This window comes from Rhinichthys klamathensis, unplaced genomic scaffold, assembly GCF_029890125.1.
Source record: "Rhinichthys klamathensis goyatoka isolate OS25496 unplaced genomic scaffold, OSU_Roscu_1.1 h1tg000296l_1, whole genome shotgun sequence".
In the NCBI taxonomy this organism is placed as follows: Eukaryota; Metazoa; Chordata; class Actinopteri; order Cypriniformes; family Leuciscidae; genus Rhinichthys; species Rhinichthys klamathensis.
Window position 1 is genome coordinate 365,171 of NW_026606815.1, and position 20,469 is coordinate 385,639.

The 20,469-nt window shown below is 37.1% G+C and overlaps 1 protein-coding gene across 1 annotated transcript in view; it reads right to left on the reverse strand.

Annotated features, from left to right (window-relative positions):
* Positions 1-20,469, reverse strand: part of pdzd2 (PDZ domain containing 2) — a 66,062-nt gene that overhangs the window by 21,761 nt on the left and 23,832 nt on the right. The window contains exons 2-7 of the mRNA XM_056269986.1: positions 19,377-19,851; positions 12,563-12,708; positions 8,075-8,207; positions 7,613-7,783; positions 1,917-2,013; positions 465-613 (exon numbers count right to left, since the gene is read on the reverse strand). Coding sequence (XP_056125961.1) covers positions 465-613; positions 1,917-2,013; positions 7,613-7,783; positions 8,075-8,207; positions 12,563-12,708; positions 19,377-19,851 — 1,171 coding nt within the window. The remainder of the gene's footprint in view (positions 1-464; positions 614-1,916; positions 2,014-7,612; positions 7,784-8,074; positions 8,208-12,562; positions 12,709-19,376; positions 19,852-20,469) is intronic.

Sequence of the window (20,469 nt, forward strand, 5' to 3'; positions counted from 1 at the left end):
TATATATATATATATACACACACACACACTTTTCAATAATAACGCTAAATTGTATATTTGACTGTTGTCCCTTGGTTCCCCCCTCCCCACCCACCTAATTTATGATATATATTTAATTATATTTTACACAATATCTGATCATCCTATTAGGATGTACTAAAATGTACATTGTCCCTTAACTTGTGTAAAGGACGAGACTACATAGTACTAATATAACAAAAGATGAAGCTCTGATGTAAGGTTTAAACTATTCACACATCTTTCAATTTACTTTTGACAAGCGTTGCAATTAGCACAGCTAAGGGAAACCTTCCACCCACATGTAAAGACTGGATGAGCTGTATTTGAAGTGGCCATGCAACATAATACATGGAACTGGAACCATGTACTGTAGACTGTGAGGCATTCCAGGATTCCAAGAATAACGGTTTGAATAAGGCAATAAATCAAAACGAATCAGCTACCTGTCGGATTCCAACAGTATCCAGCTGCTGTGGGAGGGAATGTTTGCGTCCTCCTCGCACTGGCTTTTCGGCCACGTCACTTCCTGTATCACCATTTTCCACGATAAGCTCATCATCTTCGCCAACAGACTCCAGGCGGCTCCCTCCACCTATACATAACGACATCAAGACATTAACTTGAAATGTAAACACACTTAATTCAGTCATTTATATTCACAGCGGGAGAAACTGATCTCCATGTCTGAATGTCTCTGCTGATTAACGAGCATAATTTTAAAAAATCTATGTGAACTATTTCAGTACACCCTGATCTGGTACCAGAATCTATCTATCATAGTGGTGGGCGATTTGACGATTTTATATCATGATCGATTTTGAAGATGTCCACAAACTACTTTTCAAGCGAATCAGAGATTGTGACCTTTTATGTCCTCGTAATAATGTTAAACTGCAGCTATGATCCGCGTATGTCTGTGCGGACTAGCCAAATTATATCATGTGTCTCTATCATGTGCCTTTCGACAATTCAACAGCAGTAGGGCTGTGCCATGAATTTCGCCATCCAACGATTATTAAAGCGTGAAAATTAAGATAAAATGATCATTGTGCCGCATGCTTTTCCTTTTCTTTAAAACTGTATGCTTACGCCCCTCAAACTTAACTTACAAACCAGTCAAATTATGTAACGGGATTGTCGTAAGATGCAGTCTACTGCGGGACATGCTTTATTTTAAAAAGAGTCATTAAAAGCACATTAAACTGCGAAAGAGACTGACCCCCACGTGCTTTCTGTGTGACGGAGTGGAACGCGGATGAGCAAAGTGTACCTGGGGTTTTAGACGCGCACCTAAACTGTCAAATATAAACAAAAATGTGCCAAAATGTCTGTCTAAGTGAGTATTTACATAAAGACAGTCAGCTGTGTCTTAAGTGAATAAACAGTTGGGAAAGAAATCAGATGGGTGTCATTATATTAGATCTATGCATTCGGTCTTAAAGCCTAATGCAAATACCTGCTGCTGTGTCATTAATGTTATAACTGACTAAATAACTTTAGCAGTTTTAATAAGAATCAATGTATATTTGATTCATTTAGTGAAGACAATGCAGTGTTTTAAGTGTTTAATGACTATTTTGACAGCTGATTATTTAATGCAATACTGTGTTTTAAATTGTGCAAATAGATAAATCCATAGGCTTGTTCCAGTCTGAATATTTTTAATAGTACATCTCAAAATTGGGAAGATCAGGATTCAGATCATGGACCGTGATTGTTTGTTATAAGACTGTGATATGAAGTTATGGGAAGATCGCCCACCCCTAATCTATCATAAAGAAATTAGAATTGGTGGATCCACCCTTGGCCATAATCCAATACAGATTAATCTCATTAGAAAGTTTTCATGCTCAGCACAGTAGTGTTGAGACTTGATTCAACTGGACATGTTTGACCTTGGGATCTGCTACGGAACTTCATCGGTGTGGGGCTTCGGCATCCTTTGGGACCCTCAATCCTGCCATGTTCCTCCAGTCTGTCAAGATCTGTAAACTTAAAGACAGGAGGCAGAGGGAATTAGGGAACATGCATTGAACAGAGAGAGAGACAGAAGACATCAGACTGCCTCTAAATGAGAAACAGTGGAGAAAGCAAATGGAGTAAAAATTCCTCTGTTTCATGTGACTTTCCTCTAAGGCTAAGCCATAAACTTTTGATTGTCCTTCACTGTGCAGGACTGTAGGGAATGTTGCACACTCAAGCTGGTGAACGCTTTCTTATTTTCACAGAGGGAGATCAAATCTCATGTGTACATGAAAGCCAATGTATTCATGGAGACTTCTTGGAGGTGTGGAATGGAAATGTGCCTTTGCTCAGGTGATCCACATTGAACCAATTAATGCGTTTACCCTAAACAGTACAGATTTGCTAAACTAATTTCAATACATATTCAATTATATTAATTTACCATCTGTTGCTTTTGATTTCTGCTTGTAGTTTCTGCAAAGTTTAATAAAAAAAAATTAAAAGTTTTCAAAAGTTCAAAAGTTTGGGGTCATTACATTACGTCTACATTAATCGTTTCAAAACGCTCTCCGTCCACACTAGCTTTTTCAAGCGTTTTCCAAAAGTTTCTCATCCACACTTGAACGTTGGAAAAAACTAAAATCACCATTCATTCATTGCGCATGCGTAAACCCTCATAAAAGCTCACTGAGATGATACAGACAGGACATAAGACAATCAAGTTATCAAACAATTCTTCTGGCAGGATCATTTTATTTAGCCAAATATCTCACCATTATATTTGGTCTAAAACGCAACTGCTCTCACGTTTTGCCGCAGGACAGCAAATGCGAGTGAATTTTCTGTCATCTTTGAAGGACAGTGATATGAAGAGTGTGCAAAGTGACATATTTTAGCAACAGTGTGAAAGTGAATAGCACAAAACGGGCACAATACCGGTATAAACATGAATATCCATGGCTTCAACATGCGTCATATGACTAAACTTTATACATCATCGTTTTTAAATACCTCAGTTTGCACAGTCCACACTACAACATGAAAACGGCATTTTCAAATGTATCCACTTTGGAGAGCGTTTTCCAAAAGCTTCGTTTTCATTGCTAAAACCGCAGTCTCAGTGTGGACGGAAGGCCAAAACAGAGAGAAAAAGATGCATTTTCAAGCGAAAACGTATTAGTGTGGACAAGGCCTAAGACTTTTACTAAACATTTTCATTTATCACATAAAGACACTTATAATATTACAAACCATTTCATCGAAAAGCTGTTTAGATTAAACTTTCTATTCAAAGAATCCCGATGACACAGTTTCCACAAAAACACTAAGCAGCTGAGCTGATTTCAACATTGATCATAATAATAAATGTTTCTTGCGCAAATCATCATCATATTAGAATGATTTCTGAAGGGTCATGTGACACTAAAGACTAGAGTAAAAATGCTGAAAATGCAGCTTTGCCATCACACCAATAAATGCCATTTTAAAATATATAAAAATTGAATTTAAATTTAGTTATTTAAAATTATAATAATATTTCACAATATTACTGTTTTTACAGTACAGCCTTAATGAATAAAAGAGACTATTTTCAAAAACATCAAAAGATTTGACCAACCCCAAACTTTTGAACGGTAGTGCACATTGATGTTTTTGGCAGCCCAGCATGTGCAAATGTAACAATAATTGATGATGCTATTTTTTTTTTTTTTTATTAGCATGGGACTATTGTGTCTATCTCTGGTTTTATATTGTAACCACTAAAAGCACTTTGCAGTAGAAAATTCTGGGTCAAATTCAAAAGGTTCTGCATGCTTAAATGATCACTTATAACTATAAACATAAAATGCAATTAACTCATTTTGTTAATTAACTGCAATTATATAGTTAACATTACATGTTCAGAACAGTCTTTGTTAGCTACGACTGCAGATATTTAGCCCAGGAAAAATTCTGCATAATATAAGGTTTAATAAAGATTTAGGGTTTTTTAAAATATTTTTAGTGCATTTATTTTTGTAATAGAGGTCAATGGCATTTGGAAGTCAGACAACCTCTTGTGTTATTGCACCACCTTAATACTGCACCTACTTGGCTGTTGTAAAAAAAAAAAAAAAAAAAAAAAAAAAAAAAAAAAAAAAAGTGTTTTCCAACCCTTCCAAACCGGCTTGAAGAATGAGCTTCGGTTTATCACACAGCTCCTGTGTCCTGAAACAAGTTTGAACAGCAACATGTAGGGGAAGATTCACTGCTCTCTTTTCAGGCATGCAGACAGAAAGCCCTTCTCTCCGTTGTCAGAAATGAGATCTGTCTCCTGCATGAACAAGCTAGACTGAGCTGTTGCAGGTGAGCCTGTGGGCTTCCTCAAACCCCATACCTCCGTGCCTCACAGGACTCAACGTGACAGTCACAGCTGCGCTCTTCTTCCAGATCCTTCCCTTTCCTATTTTGTTGAAAATGTTTTTTCCCTCCCTCCCTTTGTCTCATCAAAACCACTGAGCCTGACACTTCAGAACAGATCTGGAGACACACCTAACACTGTCAGCACTGAACGCCCACATAATAGCAACCGCTCATCGCCCTCTTCTGCTATGGCAGGGTGCTGAAAGGGAGTGTGAGAACAGTTTGGACAGGTGTTTGGATTCGGAATGGAAGACTGAAAGGGGAAAGCAAACATATGGCAAACTGAAACATTTATTGGCCTAATTACACACCCCGAGTTATAACTGAATGATAGGGCTCTCACACTTTTAGACCAATGAATTTCCATTGCTTTGCCTTTTCCAGGCATACATTATTATTGAATAAGGATTTTTAAAAACCCATTTATCAAGATCACACTCACAAAAAAGCCATTTCTGGATGGTGCATTATTTGAAAGCAGGCCATACTGAGGGGGAAACAATTTGCTGATCACTGATGCATAGTTGTTCTTGCATAATGCAACCAACAGCTATGAGTGAAAGCCATACAAGTGTGAATGCTGCTGAGCTCTAGCACAATCCTGCAAAAGATGAGCTGTGTATTCAATTTATGGATATTCTATCCGATCTGTCAGCTTGTTACTGAATGTAAATGATGCACTTTGTTATTAAAACAAGCTAAAAAAAAATAAAAGTGTCATTTACTTCCCAAAAAAGCAACATGCAGTTACTACAATAACAAAAACAACAAAAGTTTGTTTCAGTGCAGATGTTGTATTTGCTGTAATTTTCACAATCAGAATTTCCCATGACTTTTCCAGGTCTGGAAATGATAATCACAATTTTCCTTCTACATTTTCCAAAGTGATAACTAAATAGAAAGCCACAATGTATCACTTCAAAATCATAGGACCTATGAAAGATAACATCTGCAAAGTTATAATAAAAACAAACATAGCACATGACAGGAAGTCCTTCTGATAAGTACCAGGTCAATAAATCATGGGAAACTATACTGTATATTCCTCCTTCAGTCCCCATCACTCTTTAAGAGCTCCCACTCGGTCATTCATTAGAGACTAAAGCCTGGAGGGAGAGGGCAGCTCCCTAGAGAATAGAGAACGCAAGATGAGAGGAAACTACAGGCTCCTTAAACCTCATCATCATGTCCTATAAGCCATTATTTACAAGTATTCATCTTTTCAGCGGCGAAGGGAATCCTATTGATGTTTAACTAGGCTAAGATGGTCTTTGTCTAGCGACACAAAGATTTTCAGTAGGGCTGGGCGATGTGGACAAAAAAAAAATCTCTGTATTTTTTGGATTCTACTTTTTTCTATTTGCATAAAAAAATTTCATACCCTGCAAAATGTTGGCAATGAAGGCAATGAAAACAAATACAGTGAATGTAACCATGTAGGCTGTGTTATATATTATGTGCAAAAAAAGAAGTTAAAACTGCATTACATTCAAACATTGCAACAACATTAAAAATCATTGTTTTTGTTTGTAGATTGTAAAGTAGAAGTTAAATTCACTAAACTGAAAATGAAAATAAAAAAGAGGAACACACATTCCCTCATCTGAGCTTAGTGATTATATTAGCCTACATTTGATTACCCCATTACAACGGTCGCTTTACAGTTACTGCTATCATAAAAATGCACTTACTTGTAGGTTTAAAATTCAACTTATGGCACATTTAATGTCAAACAACAAATATTTTAGCGAAATGTATATTTTAGTCAGAATTATTCCACTCCGCCTGTTTGGCGTATATGCGAATAGCGGCGCACGTTCACTGAAGTCTATGAAGTTTTGCGTAGACTCGCTTGCATAAGGTTCATCCACTTGACAGCAAAATGGAAATATTTGCATGACTTTCTAACATTTACAAATGGAGATTATACCTGTGAAATGTAAGTTATGCACTAAGGAAAGCACTACCTCTCAAACGCATTAAACAGTACATCTGTCAGAGGATCTGACAGATCAAGCCGCTTTAATCTATACGCATTAACTAGATCTATCTACCTGCCCATCTACAAATCCATCCATCCATCCATCTACCTTTCGATCCACCTACCCATCAACCTATCAAGTCATGTACATTTAGTGCTATAAATTGAACTATATACAGTATCTGTTACTGTGTCGTTTGCCATTTTTAAGCTTAAAAATTGTCACTATAAGTAAATTACTAATAGGCACTAGAACATCATAAAATAACATTGGTCAAAAGTTTTTTGTTCTACAGTAAAACAAATCCAAGCTTTAATGCCCCAGATTCACGGCTATGTTCAGCAGGAGCCGTGGAATGCTAATGTAATTAGACAGCAGGCAGGACGGTTGCTCTTTTTCATTTTTTTATTCCGAAAGCAAGATATGCAGTATAGACGCAGTGGGGGGCGGTGGTGAATGACCCACTTTACTCTGCACCGCAGAACATCTCAACCAGAGCACCATGGGCGCTGCTCTACAAAACAGCCGCTCAAGAGTTTAACCCTAATACGTTGAGTTGTGTGGTCCTGTCAGTGTGCCACTGAAACGGTTAATGGCCGGCATTAGCCTTGTCGTCATCACTGATGATCACCAAACCAGCGCAACGTCTCATTTTGTGTTGATTAAACATTAACGCTTTGTGGCATTAGTGATTTGATGCACGCCTGCTTGCGCAGAACAAATGAATAATTTGTTATCTGTGATGAAACAAACAAATGCTGATCCAATGGCTGCTTGGTTAAGCAGTGGCGCTAATATTTTTCTGGCAAAACAACAGATAAAACCTCAAGAACAGAAATGGGGCCCTGGCACACAGATCAAAAGAAGCAAACAGATAAAGCAACTGTGCTATCTTTAAAGCTGTATTTTAAATCACAACATGCTGCGGGTATTTGGATTTTCCTAAAAAATATATGGAAAAGCTTGTTCTTATCAGACAAACCATGGAAGTGCATTCGCTTTTTATCAAACACCTCAAAAAGGCGGCAGTGAAAGTTTAACGGAGAACGACTACACATACTCACACTAACAAACATTTATTATAAAGCACTGAACATTTATCCACAAAGCAAACTTTTAATCATAAACACTCTTCTACCAAAAACAGAAAACAGTCTGTTCTAGCTCGTTCTGAGGGCAGCTGAGGCAGCACCAGATGAAAGTGGCAGATAATCAGGCTGATAGGCGGCAAGCATACGTACCAAGTCCTGGGTGGGCAGTGAAAGACTGCTGGCCCTCACGTCCTCCATGTCCGGCTCCATATTCTCCTTCTCCTCCCCGGGGGAGGGAGAGGCGTCCGGACCTGAGCACGTGCTCACTAGGTCGGGCAAGCTGGTGGACGGGTACTTGTGGAAGTCCACTTCGGATTCATCCTGGGAAAGGAAGGAAGAGCAGCTGAAGAGAGCATTGTGTGCCGTTGAGCAGCCTGCGAGTATTTTTAACTTTCTCTCAGAAAGCCGAGCGGCGAGCCCATCAGCGCTTCACTCTTCAATTTTTTAGCTGCTACAAGCATCTGCCTGTGACATCTTTATGTGCTTGAACGGCTGACACACTTTATACGAAGAACACATCAAGAACAGCTCATGATTTGTGCGTGAAGACACTTCCCCCGCCGTGCAGTGACACACACTTATTGATATACGGTAGTATAAGGCCAAACTCACCCTGCTGGCCACCACCAGCTGCACGAGTCCAGCAGTGGAGCGCAGGATGGCTACAGCCTCCTGGTGTGAGAGTCCAACAAGGGAGTGACCGTTTATCATAAGTAACTCATTGCCTGCCTTCAGACGGCCATCTCTGAAATAAAAAAAGAAGCAGAGAAACATGATCAGGACATCCCCTTATATATAAAAAAACAAGCAGCATATACTCCTCATGTCACGTTGCAGCTATTTAAGTGAAATGTTAATTGGATGTTAATCAGGAATTGATTGGATCATTACAAGCGGTTTCTATATGACAGGTAGCTTGATGACAACCAGAGAAAATGACAACCTGTGATCATTCCTGATGAAAGGCAGGGGTTTTCAAACTGGAGTCTGTTGTTATTGTTGACTAAAACATTTTTTTTTTTTTATACTGAAATAAAGCTGAAAAAATATATAAATATTAAATGAAAAGCAAGCAAAAAATAACAAAGTTTAAGCACTAAATTGACAAAAACTGAAGTGAAAATAAATTAGAGCTAAATATAATATATATATATATAAAATAAAAAATAAAATAAAATGACAAAAAAGAAACTAAATATTAAAACCAGATATAAGTAGTTCTTTGAAATGTTTGGGGAAAAAACACTTCTCTAATGAATCAATCACAACAAGTCCAGGAATGTGTATTAAGAAAGTAAATACCTAAATGTATTAGAACCAAGAGAATACAGAACATAATTCAAACTAATTTTATACTTAACATCCTTGAAGCCCATTTGTCATGTGAAGAGAGCAGGAATTATCTACTCTTGGAGCTTCAAAACTTTCGCCTTCAAAACCTTCTCAACGAATAAGAACAAGACGAAAATGTTATGGAGGGACAATTTGCGAAGAGATATGCAGTGGGTTAATAGGATACAATTGCTGCATGACTTATAAAACATTAAAAATGTCAACATCTGTGAGAAAGAGAAAAACAGACATCCGGATAAATATCACATTTGATGTCAGGAAAACAAGACCATTTGTAAACCATATGGAGTAACATAAAAATCCCTGGGAAAACACAAAGAAATGTACAATACAAATACAGGGCTCGACAATAAGGACTGCACGATGGCCCGGGACAGTTGAAGGAATCATTTGACAAAACTTTTATCATGCATTTGCATGGGATTTGCCAATTTAAATATTAAAGCAATTTTAAACTATTCAAGTGAAATAAGACGCGAAAGAGAACTCAATTAGATATGATGCCTCTCTGACAGTGTAAAAGTGCTGAATTGAGTTTCCTTTCGCTTCTTATTGCGCTTAAAAGGACACATACACAACAACCATTTCTAACTGCCTGTTTTGGTGAGTATTCATTTAAACAGAGTTGGTCTTAAGTGAAAGTAAACAGTTGGGAGAAAATCAGATGTGTATCTATCAAATGAGCTGTGCGTTCTTAAAGTGACAGCACAGTGTCCTTATAAACCTACTGCCGTCCCTAATGTTAATTCAAACGACAAAACACAAAGAGAAAATCACTCACTGCTCTTGACTGAGTAACTTTAGTAGCTTTAATAAGGATTAATACAAAGAAGAATATGCAATATTTTACATTTGATTAATCAATTTCTGTAATATTTCTTACCTGAATACTACTGTTAGACCTACTTGACAAACTTAAAACACAGTTTTTTTTTTTTTTTTATCTTTGTTCAAATGTATTTATTTGTCTCTTATCTTATGTATATATATCTTATGATATTTAGTCGACTAAAATTAGACTTAACAGTTCAGATTACTAAAATATGACAGAAACTAAATGGCATTTTAGGCAAAAGACTATGGCTTAATCTAAATCAAAATTCGCTGTCAAAATTAACAGTGCCATAAAGACATCTCTGTCTCTGCTAAGTTCTTCCATTTCCAAATGTCTTCAGACAGTTTGGATTCTTCCAGCCTGACCACTCAACTGAGGCTTCATTACAATGAACAGTGTGCAGTGAAGAGAGAAAGATTCAAAATCTGAAAGCCTCTCACTGGTCAAAATCCTCAGGGCTTCAGTCACAGATGAAGGAATCTGAGGTTATCTCAGAGTTAGTTGTTATATAAGAGAAGGAAACTTCATAACAACCCACATCATGCTGCACTGATGGCCCTGAATCTGACCACCTCTTGTGCCACACTAAAAAGAAAGATTTGGAAAGCAGCCAGTTTGACCAATATGCATGATTCATGTCTATAGGTTTCTCAGAAATGGCCCCCATTAAAACTATGTGGAACTGTTAAATTATAACAATAAACCCTAGTGCTGGTCATACCAAAAATAGCCTGCTCTGCCTCTGACTGTAGGCACTGTGGGGACGCTGTGTATGTATTTTCCAACAGATCTGCAACAACTCATGAATTTGTATATCCTGTAATCAATTAATTTGTTCGGGTCCCAAGGCAAAGCCACAGGGGCTCATTTTCCCTAAACACATTTATTTAACTTAGCACATCCTCTAGGGGGAGTAATTCAGATTTGTTTTGAGACAGCAAGGGTTAATTTTAGCTTTTGGCTCATTACCATCAGGTTGTTGTGTTTCCGTTTAAACTTCGCCAAATTGCACATTAATGAATCACAAAGGGAAGCAAGTCAGCAAATTCTCCAACATGTTACAGCTTAAAACGCAGTTTAAGGGCCAATTCACATGTAGACCGAGAGGGAAATATTTCTGCAGTATTAAAAAAGACCTCACAATTGTTATTGTGTGTTTGTATAAATTGAAGGGATATACAGTATCATGTTAGAATCCTATGCTGGCTCTGTCTAGCTTTGCTAAATGACAGCTATTTGCTTACATACCCCAGTACTGCAAAGTACTGGAAATCTCCAGGGAGCCAGCGATATTTCACCGATACCTGGGTCATGATATGATAATATCCTAAATTTAGTTTAGAGTAGATTTATTCAAAATTCTAATTTTCCCTCTCAAAATATAATAAAATAAAAATCTAAACCACAGATTTCACATCAATTCAAAAATGAATATTTGCCACTATTGTTAAAATAGCATTATTACTGATGTGATACCAATATTTATTTTTAGTTTAACAGTGTCTGTAAATATTGAATATTTTATTCTGCACGCTCATTTCACTTGCTTTTAGATTACCTAAGTCATCATCTAACCCTTATAACATTAATCATTAAAACACCAATAATTTAATAACACCGTTAACAATTGATATCAGCAAATGATCCGGCCATAACATGAAAATAATTATCATCTTATTGTATTGGCCAGAATTTTAATATTGCCACATCCGTAATTATATAACATTATGTTTTCATTTATTCATTTCGGTATTCTATATTTTGGATTAGGGTATAGGTTGGGACTTTGCTTGAGTAAAACAATCAAGTGTACATTGACTTAATACATTATAAATTTACTTACAGTAGTTATGTGTCCATCCAAAGTTGCGAATTTAACTTATGCGCAAAACTGGAATATCCGATAAAAAATTTGCGAATAAAGCACCGTTTCCATCGAGTGAGCTAAAGAGCTCAAGAGCTGAATTCTTCACTTCCTGATAAACTGGCACTTAATACCACTTAGTAGAAGAAACCAATGTATATAATAATTTAGTATAATAAATTGATCAAACATGTGCCTCAGAGCGCGCAGACGAAACGCAATAAAGTTATCTAGCTTTCGGAGGCAGATGCTGCTGCTTGGGAACGCAGTCATGTAAGACAGTTCTGTCAGGTAATTATAGCAAACCCCTTTTAACGACAGTCTTTTGCTCAGGCGTTTCAGAACAACCAAAACAGCATTTCAGATGCTGTGCAACGAGATCGGTCTGCTGGTTAGTCCAGTTATGCCGTTCAATCGCAAAGTCACAAGGCTTTTTTTATGAGCATCGAGGAATTTATTTGATAAATGTGTTTTCGTCATAGTTTATGTCTGTTTTCTTATCGGATAAACGTTTTTTTTTTTTTTATGCACAGTTTAGCGTTTCCATCCAGAGTTTTTTTTTATGAAATTTCCAAAAATGTGCATAAAAATAGGTGGACAGCTATTGACTCATTATTTCCCAAAACATTCATGTAAATAATATAACTAAAAGTGATGATTCTTTGGCATGTGAATATCACAGTATCGTGATGTAAAATGTTCTGAAATAATATTTTTCACTATCCCTACACATTGTTAAATTAGACAGTAGACATAATGTCAACAGGACAGCAAACGCTAGCAGTACAGAGCATCATGACTACAACTACTGAAGCTTCTGATACCTTGTGAACTGGTCATTATCGTACATATGGCAGCGTGACTGGATATTCTCTGTGCATCCATATAAGGGTGTCACAATGCCTTTGAAGATGAATTAGTATCGCAGAGGCCACTCAAGACTCTCTGACGCTTGCATATGTATGAGATGTCGATTGAGAAGTATCACCACGGCACCTACTGTTGCCAAGGCAGCAGCTGAAAACCTTTGCTAATGAAAGCCGTTTACCTCTGTGCAGCTCCTCCCTCCTCCACGTGGGCCACGATGATACCGTGAGGAGAGCGTTTGGACCCTCGACCGCCCGTGATCTGGATACCCAGTCCGTCTTGACCCTTCACCATGTGCATCTTCCAGATCTGGCTGCCCTCACAGGGCTGTAGATGAGAAGAGGGGAATATTCATCCGTATGACGGAACAATCAGGAGTGTGCTTTATTAAATAACACTAGATATACCAAAACTCCTGTAGCAGCTGTTTTGTGGCTTTAACTTACATTCCAGTTCTCAAACTGTTTCCCATTTTATACTGCATTTCATGCAAAACAAACAACAACTAATAATCTTTGAACAGACCATTCAGCAAATTAAGACACATTATTGTTTATATAATTTCAGTAAATGTATAGCCTATTTCCCTAAGATAAGAAAAAAAGGTTTCGTAAAGTAAAGAACTTAAGCATTTTCCATGATTTTCTTTTTCTTTTTTTTAATCCAGGCTTACTTCCTCCTTTGGAAAGGCCATTTATCAGAAGAAGGGAAACTTTAAGACCACATGCCATTTCTCTCACTGTCTGAGCTGCACTACATCAATCACTATTACTGTTCATTAATGATGAATTCAAAAATGAATTCAGGTTCATTAAGTTCATTCTTGACAGATGCCAATCTTGCTAACATTTACTTTCTAGGTATTAGCTAAATATACTACCATACACAAGCCTGGAGTCAGAAAGATTTTTTGATTCTTTATTTCAGCAAGAACGCATTCAATTGATCAAAGTGACAGTAAAGACTTTTACATTGTTGCAAAAGACTTCCATTTCAAATAAATGCTGATCTTTTGAGGTTTTCATTCATCAAAGAATGTTCCTTGAGCACCAAATCAGTATATTAGAATGATTTCTAAAGGATTATGTGACACTAAAGACTGCAGTAATGATGCTGAAAATGCAACTTTACCATCACTGGAATAAATGACATTTTCAAAATACACTGCCAGTTCAAAAAAATGTATAAAAATTCGCTATTTGGATTTAAATAGGCAAATGATTAAGAGTTAAATCATTATTTCAATGATCATTATGTTTCTAGCATGTTATATGTTTGGCAACAGTTCTTCTAACCCTAATTGATGGAGTGTGTAGCTTTTCATTTCTTAAACAACCATGTTCAACATCATGGCCATATTCCAGGATGACAACGACAAGATTCATCAGGCTCAAATTGTGAAAGAATGGTTGGGAGGGAGGGAGCATGGTAATCATTTTCACACATGAATTAGCACCTTTGAGTCCAGACCTTAAATTCATTGAAAGTCTTTGGGATGTGCTGGATTTGACTTTATAGAAGACTTGACTCTTGCATTGTCAATACGAGATCTTGACCAAAAATGTATGCACCTCTTGATGGAAATAACATCAAAACATTTATTTCCATCAATATTTGGTCAATATCTTGTATCCTACATGGTTTCTTTAAGAAATGAAAAGCTACACACTCCGACAATTACGGTTATAAGAACTGTTGCCAAACATATTACATACTAGAAACATAACAATTCCAGCAATAATTATCCAATCATAGACTCTTAAGCATTTACCTTTTTAAATCCAATCAGCGACACTTTTTTTTTGGCCGGGCAGTGTATATTAAAATAGAAAACAGTTGTTTTAGATTGTAATAATATTTCACAATATTACTGTTTTACTGTATTTTTGATCAAATAAATGCAGCCTTGCTGAGCATAAGAGACTTCTTTTAACAACATAAAAAGTACTGACCCAAAACTTTTGAACAGTAGTGTATGTCTGATTATAAAGCCTAGATGGAGGGTGCTGGAAGTTGAGTAACCTGCTTGGAAAAACTCATTATTTTTGCAATTCCGCTTGGTGCCTCTTGTGGCGCAGATGCACACTTCACCTTTAACACTCGTTCCCAAAATGACAGTTGGGTTAGCACACACCTGTGAACTACAAACATGCTGCAACTTGTTCACATTTCCTTTGAAATCTGTCTAGGAAAGGGGCATGTTCTCAAGGAAAGCCTGTCGGCAGGGTGAATCACCGACACGGGAACTCTCACTGAGATGGTCTGCTGCCTCTCTTCTCACGTTCTCACGCTTTTCCTGTTCACTGTCAAAATAAGCTTACACATCCTCCCTCTGACACGTTCCTACACGGACACATTAATACTACTAATAACTCGTATGGTAATCTCACTGTATATCTAGTAAACTTATTTTATCACATTTTGGAAAAGTATATTTGAGAGGGAACATGCCTACAAACTGTAATTAATGTTACACGTAGATTATGTTTCCTGTCAACTGGGCTGTGAAGTCAGTCATAACCGATTAGTCATCAGTGTGTATACAACTACAAAGATTCTTCAGATAAAAACACTATGACTTGTTCTTTGATATTGTGGTTGGTGAGCTGCAACATAACGGTGACATACACATTCTGGATGAGATGTTGCATTGCTCCAAGATAATGTGACTAATTTCAGTGGCTTGATGAGTTATTGTCAACTTTAAAATGATATTTGATTTGCTTGTAAAACTGCCATTATGTAACATGATTTTAACCATTTAGATAATCCATTGAAAATGGTGAAAATGAGCAGATTTTCTCTTAAAAAGCTATTTCTACCTAAATTAACCTTTAAAAGTAGCTTTCGTTAAATGTAACCTAATGTAGTCTGGTTGATTTAGTCATATTACATTACATTTTTTACTTTGATAGTAAGGATACACTGGTATTCTGGCAAATACCGATAAATGGCCACTAATAACGTTCATGTACCATTTTGTCAAAATAATTATTTTTTTGAAAAACCTAAGATCTAAAATTTGCCATACATTTAGTCCTTATAACATAATACAGTATGAAAAACAGATATTCATTTTGAGATTACATTTTCTCTTTTTTTTTTTAAGATTTAGAAAAGGTACAGGCTAAACATAAAAATAGTATGCACAAATATCCAATAACAACCAATACCAATAAATAAAAACTTAAAAAACACTATAATATTCTGCCAAAACCAATATGGCACCAATATATTTAATACATCCCTATTAAAAATATAACCCGCCTCACAGGTTACATTATACGAAAGCTAAACTTGAGGGTAAAATTGACCCTTCAGTTTCCCCATTATGCGATAGATGCAAGAGCTCCGATGGGACGCATGCTCATACTTTTTGGTTTTGTCCTGAGATTTCAGAGTTTTGGAAGAACATATCTAGGTGGTACTCGAACGTTTTTGGAGAAGATGTCAGTCCAGATGTTGAATTAGCTCTGTTTGGATGTTCTGACCCTACATTAGCATTGACGCATTCTCAACAATTGTCTCTTATGTTCAGTAAGGGGATTGCTAAAAGGGTGATCTTGATGTATTGGATGTCCACTTCACCACCCAGTTTTCGTAAATGGCTGGCTGAGATAGTTGCTTCCCTCAAGCTCGAAAGGATTAGTTTTTCGAAGATTGATGCTTCTAAAAAATTTTATAAAATCTGGGGCCCTTTCTTAGGTATCTTTTTAAGAGTTGTAAATTGGATTGAGCACTTATGTAATATGGATAACTTTATTGTATATGTTTACTATACTTTTTGTATATATATTATCTGATACTTTAATTTGATCTGTTTTGTGTATGTATAAAAACTGTTATAAATTATATATATATTAGGGCTGTCAAATGATTAATCACGATTAATCACATCCAAAATAAAAGTTTTTTTTACATAATATATGTGGGTGCACTGTGTATAATTATTTTGTATATATATATATAAATACACACACATGCATGTATATTTAAGAAAAAAATATAATTTATATATAAAATATTTATATTTATATATAATATAAATTATATATAAATCTATATACAGTATATACATGAAAATATTTCTTAAATATATACAAGCATATGTGTGTATTTATATATATAAAATAATTATACACAGTGCAACCACATATATTATGTAAAAAAAACGTTTATTTTGGATGTGATTAATCACGATTAATCATTTGACAGCCCTAATATATATATAAAACCCACCTCTAGCCCTTCAAAGAGCGTGTATTTGCTAAATCTCAATGGGAAAACTTTTTTTAAAATATCATTTTAAATGGAAGTTAAGGACACAGTTATACAATTAAGCATATTGAGTCAGTCTGTTGTCCTTTCATGTGGCTTTCCGAAAATGGCTTGTTGTAGAATCTCATGGAAACCGCACCTTGTTGGTCTTTGAAATCCTGTGTGATTGTTCAAAATCAGACACATACAGCTTTTTTGGGATGATCCCTCCAAGCAGTTCTTCCAACCATTGGCACATGGATACATCTAGAAGAACCCTTATGGTTATTTTGAGTGAGCCACTCAGTTTAAGGTCACAAGACTTACATGCTCCAAGTAACACTAGCGGTCCCAATGGAGAATCAAATCGGAAACATATGCAGTTAGCCGCACTGTGGGGTCCAAACTTCTAATTACATGATGAGCATCAACCAACCACTCTTTCATCCTCAAAGCAAAGTCAATGTTTGAATCTGTGGACTTAAAGGGCGCATCCAAAGATTTGAAAGTGTCCTGTTTGTGTTTTCTGTTTGTTTGCTTGTTTATTTAGCACATTTTTATGCTGACATTTTATGGCCATAATCTGTGTAACTTTCCTTCAGACACAACAGACTTCAGGCAGCTTGACTTTATAATATAGAATGTATTATAATATGTACCATTTTATAACAGAGACAATTTTATGATATATAATATGGCTATATAATATCAAATATATATTTATATGTATAAATTGTAATATTTTTCATATTTCATAATATATAATTTTTGTAATACATTTTTTAAAAGCCTTAAAGGAACACTCCGACTTTTTGGGACTTTAGCCTATTCACCTTATCCCCCAGAGTTAGATAAGTCCATACATACCTTTTTCATCTCCGTGCGTGCTATAAGTCTGTTTGACGCACCCACCGCTAGCCTAGCTTAGCACAAAGACTGGATGTAAATGGTTGCAGCTAGCATACTAATCCAAATAAGTGACAAAATAGCGCAAACATTTTCCTACATGTTGTGATTTGTATAGTCACAGAGTGTACAAAAAACTACGTCACATGAGACACAGACATATTTTAACAGTATAAATACTGGGAACTATATTCTCTGAAGGCGAAGCACTGCTACTTGGGCGGAGTAATAACCGCAGCACCTGAGACGCGCCGTGGTGAGGAGCAGAGAGTTCGTTCAGAGTTTGGGTACGGTACGTCTCAGGTGCTGCGGTTATCACTCCGCCCAAGTAGCAGTGCTTCGCCTTCAGAGAATATAGTTCCCAGTATTTATACTGTTAAAATATGTCTGTGTCTCATGTGACGTAGTTTTTTGTACACTCTGTGACTATACAAATCACAACATGTAAATAGGAAAATGTTTGCGTTATTTTGTCACTTATTTGGATTAGTATACTAGCTGCAACCATTTACATCCAGTCTTTGTGCTAAGCTAGGCTAGCGGTGGGTGCGTCAAACAGACTTATAGCACGCACGGAGATGAAAAAGGTATGTATGGACTTATCTAACTCTGGGGGATAAGATGAATAGGCTAAAGTCCCAAAAAGTCGGAGTGTTCCTTTAAAGGTGCCTTGTGTAATGTCCGCCAAAAAATCAATTCATACTCCCCATTCCATACCAGATGGGGGCAGTATACCTCCAGAAAGTGAGTTGGTCTACTCTAGAGTAACAAACGAGAAACGGCATAGTCTCTATGCTCCGCCCCTACCTTCACAACGACCCTAGAGCCATAGCCGAAGCCGAGCCAACTCCTAATAGAGGACGTTTTGACTCCAGAGGAACGTTGGTTGATGTCAAGTGATTTTTAAATATGACATCTTCAAGCTACTCCCCTTCACCTTTACCAGTGAATATGTTCATATTCGTTTTGTTCATATTACATTTTTATTGTTAGTTTGAATTACATTAATTTCACAGACAGCATTCGCTGACGTTGACCAAGCTAGCGCCATTCAGAGCTGCCAACTCTCACGAATTTACCGTGAGACACGCAATTGACACTTTTCACACGCTCTCACGCCACATCAATTTTGTCACGCACAGAAAAATCGCAAAGCAAAGAGGACACGGAGACCGACAGACTAGACAGAGCAGGTTAGTTATGATATAAAAAAAATCTCAGCTCTCAGATTGTCAATTTTATTACGCAATTCAAACAATAAATACCGTTTTGGCGCTTGTAAATGTTACACAACAGATCCCTAGCACACGTGAACCGAGCGCGGTTTTTTCCCTGCAGCGGGTGGTTGTGGTGGTGGTAAGGGTCTCTTGCCAAGGGCTTCAGCCATTCTTCCGCTCTCTTCCCTGAACTGAAATGTAGTAGGGGGCTGTACTTTCCACACGATTGACATCAGGTTCAAGTACGCCCACAAGCCGTGCGAGTTATTTGTGTATTGCAGTTTGGCTGGTGGTTATGGTGCCCGCATACCGCCTCCCATGGCCGAAACTGGTATTATGACACCTGTCGGGCCGTGGCTAGTAATTTAGCATGCTAATTCAGGTTGATATCTCTGCAGCACTATAACTTGTCATTTTTTTAATGACATCATCGCCCTTATTTCTTCTCATTCTTTTGATGCGTGTAGCTCATTTTTTGGATATTTTTACCTCAATTCTAACACATGGCACCTTTAATGGATTCATGCATTCATTCAATTCAGGACTTAATGTTATTTGAATAACCAATTCTAACAACTATTAAAACAACAGTTTTCTTTTGGTTATATTTCTTACCTGACTGGAAGGTTCACTGCTTATGGACTCAGTTTTGTAGCGTGAGTGGGATCGGCTGGGTAGGGTGGCCGTGCTCCCCACCTTCAAGCGATTGGAAATCAACTCTGAGGAGCCAATGACCGGACAATCATCGGTCGGTGTGTCCTGAGGGGAGCTGCTCTCTGGGGATGTTGCCTCCATGGAGCTGTAGCCATTCTCATGCTCAAAGTCCCGGCTATCTTTACTGTCTTTGCTGTCGCGAGTGAACGAGGAGCGGGAAATAACGCCAAATTTGCGGGTTCGTTTTCCGTTTTGCCCATTCTGTGTGGGGCTGCCAACAGGCTTGTCGGAGACATTGCGCCGGTGTTCTTTAGAGACGTCCACGCAGTTGCCCCCATTGTTGCCATTGCATGGAGGGAGAGGAGCTTTGCGTTTGATTCTTCGCAACATGATCAGGTAGATGCAGCCTCCATTCCAGCACTGGTCCGCCAAGTAACTGTGGGAAAAAAAAGAAAAAAAACTGCTAAAACACATGATCACAATGTAAATCAACCCGTTTGGTAACAAAATAAACACATTTTCTCACATTATTAGGGATTACTGAGCTGCCCATCAAATCAAGCATTTACACATTAAATACACTAGTCAAATACGTTTATGAGTTTACAGATCACACCCAAATGACCCATTTTCTTTTGTGGAAAACCAAAGGGGAATTTGTTTTTTATATTTGTCTATGCCTTTAAACAGTATAATTCAGAGAGCAAACAAAGGACCTTCTAAATGTCATAATTAATGGTTATGGATTATCTGGGAATTTTTTTAATAAGGAAGGGCACGGATACAAAAAATAAGTGCACAGCATGTTTTACACCATGTCTAGACAAGTCCAAAGACAGATATATGACAGAAGAAACTGATATTTGGCACCTCAGGGACATGAGATCACTCCGCATTAGCTGATGCAAATTAGAAGTTTAACTGCTAGCTGCAGAACACACTTTCACAGGTTTATCATATATGACCTACATTTCAGTTCTTCTCTCACATGATTCTCATAAAAAGTGCTTGGATTGACATATTTAGCTGTATACTGAATATTTTTGACAATCTC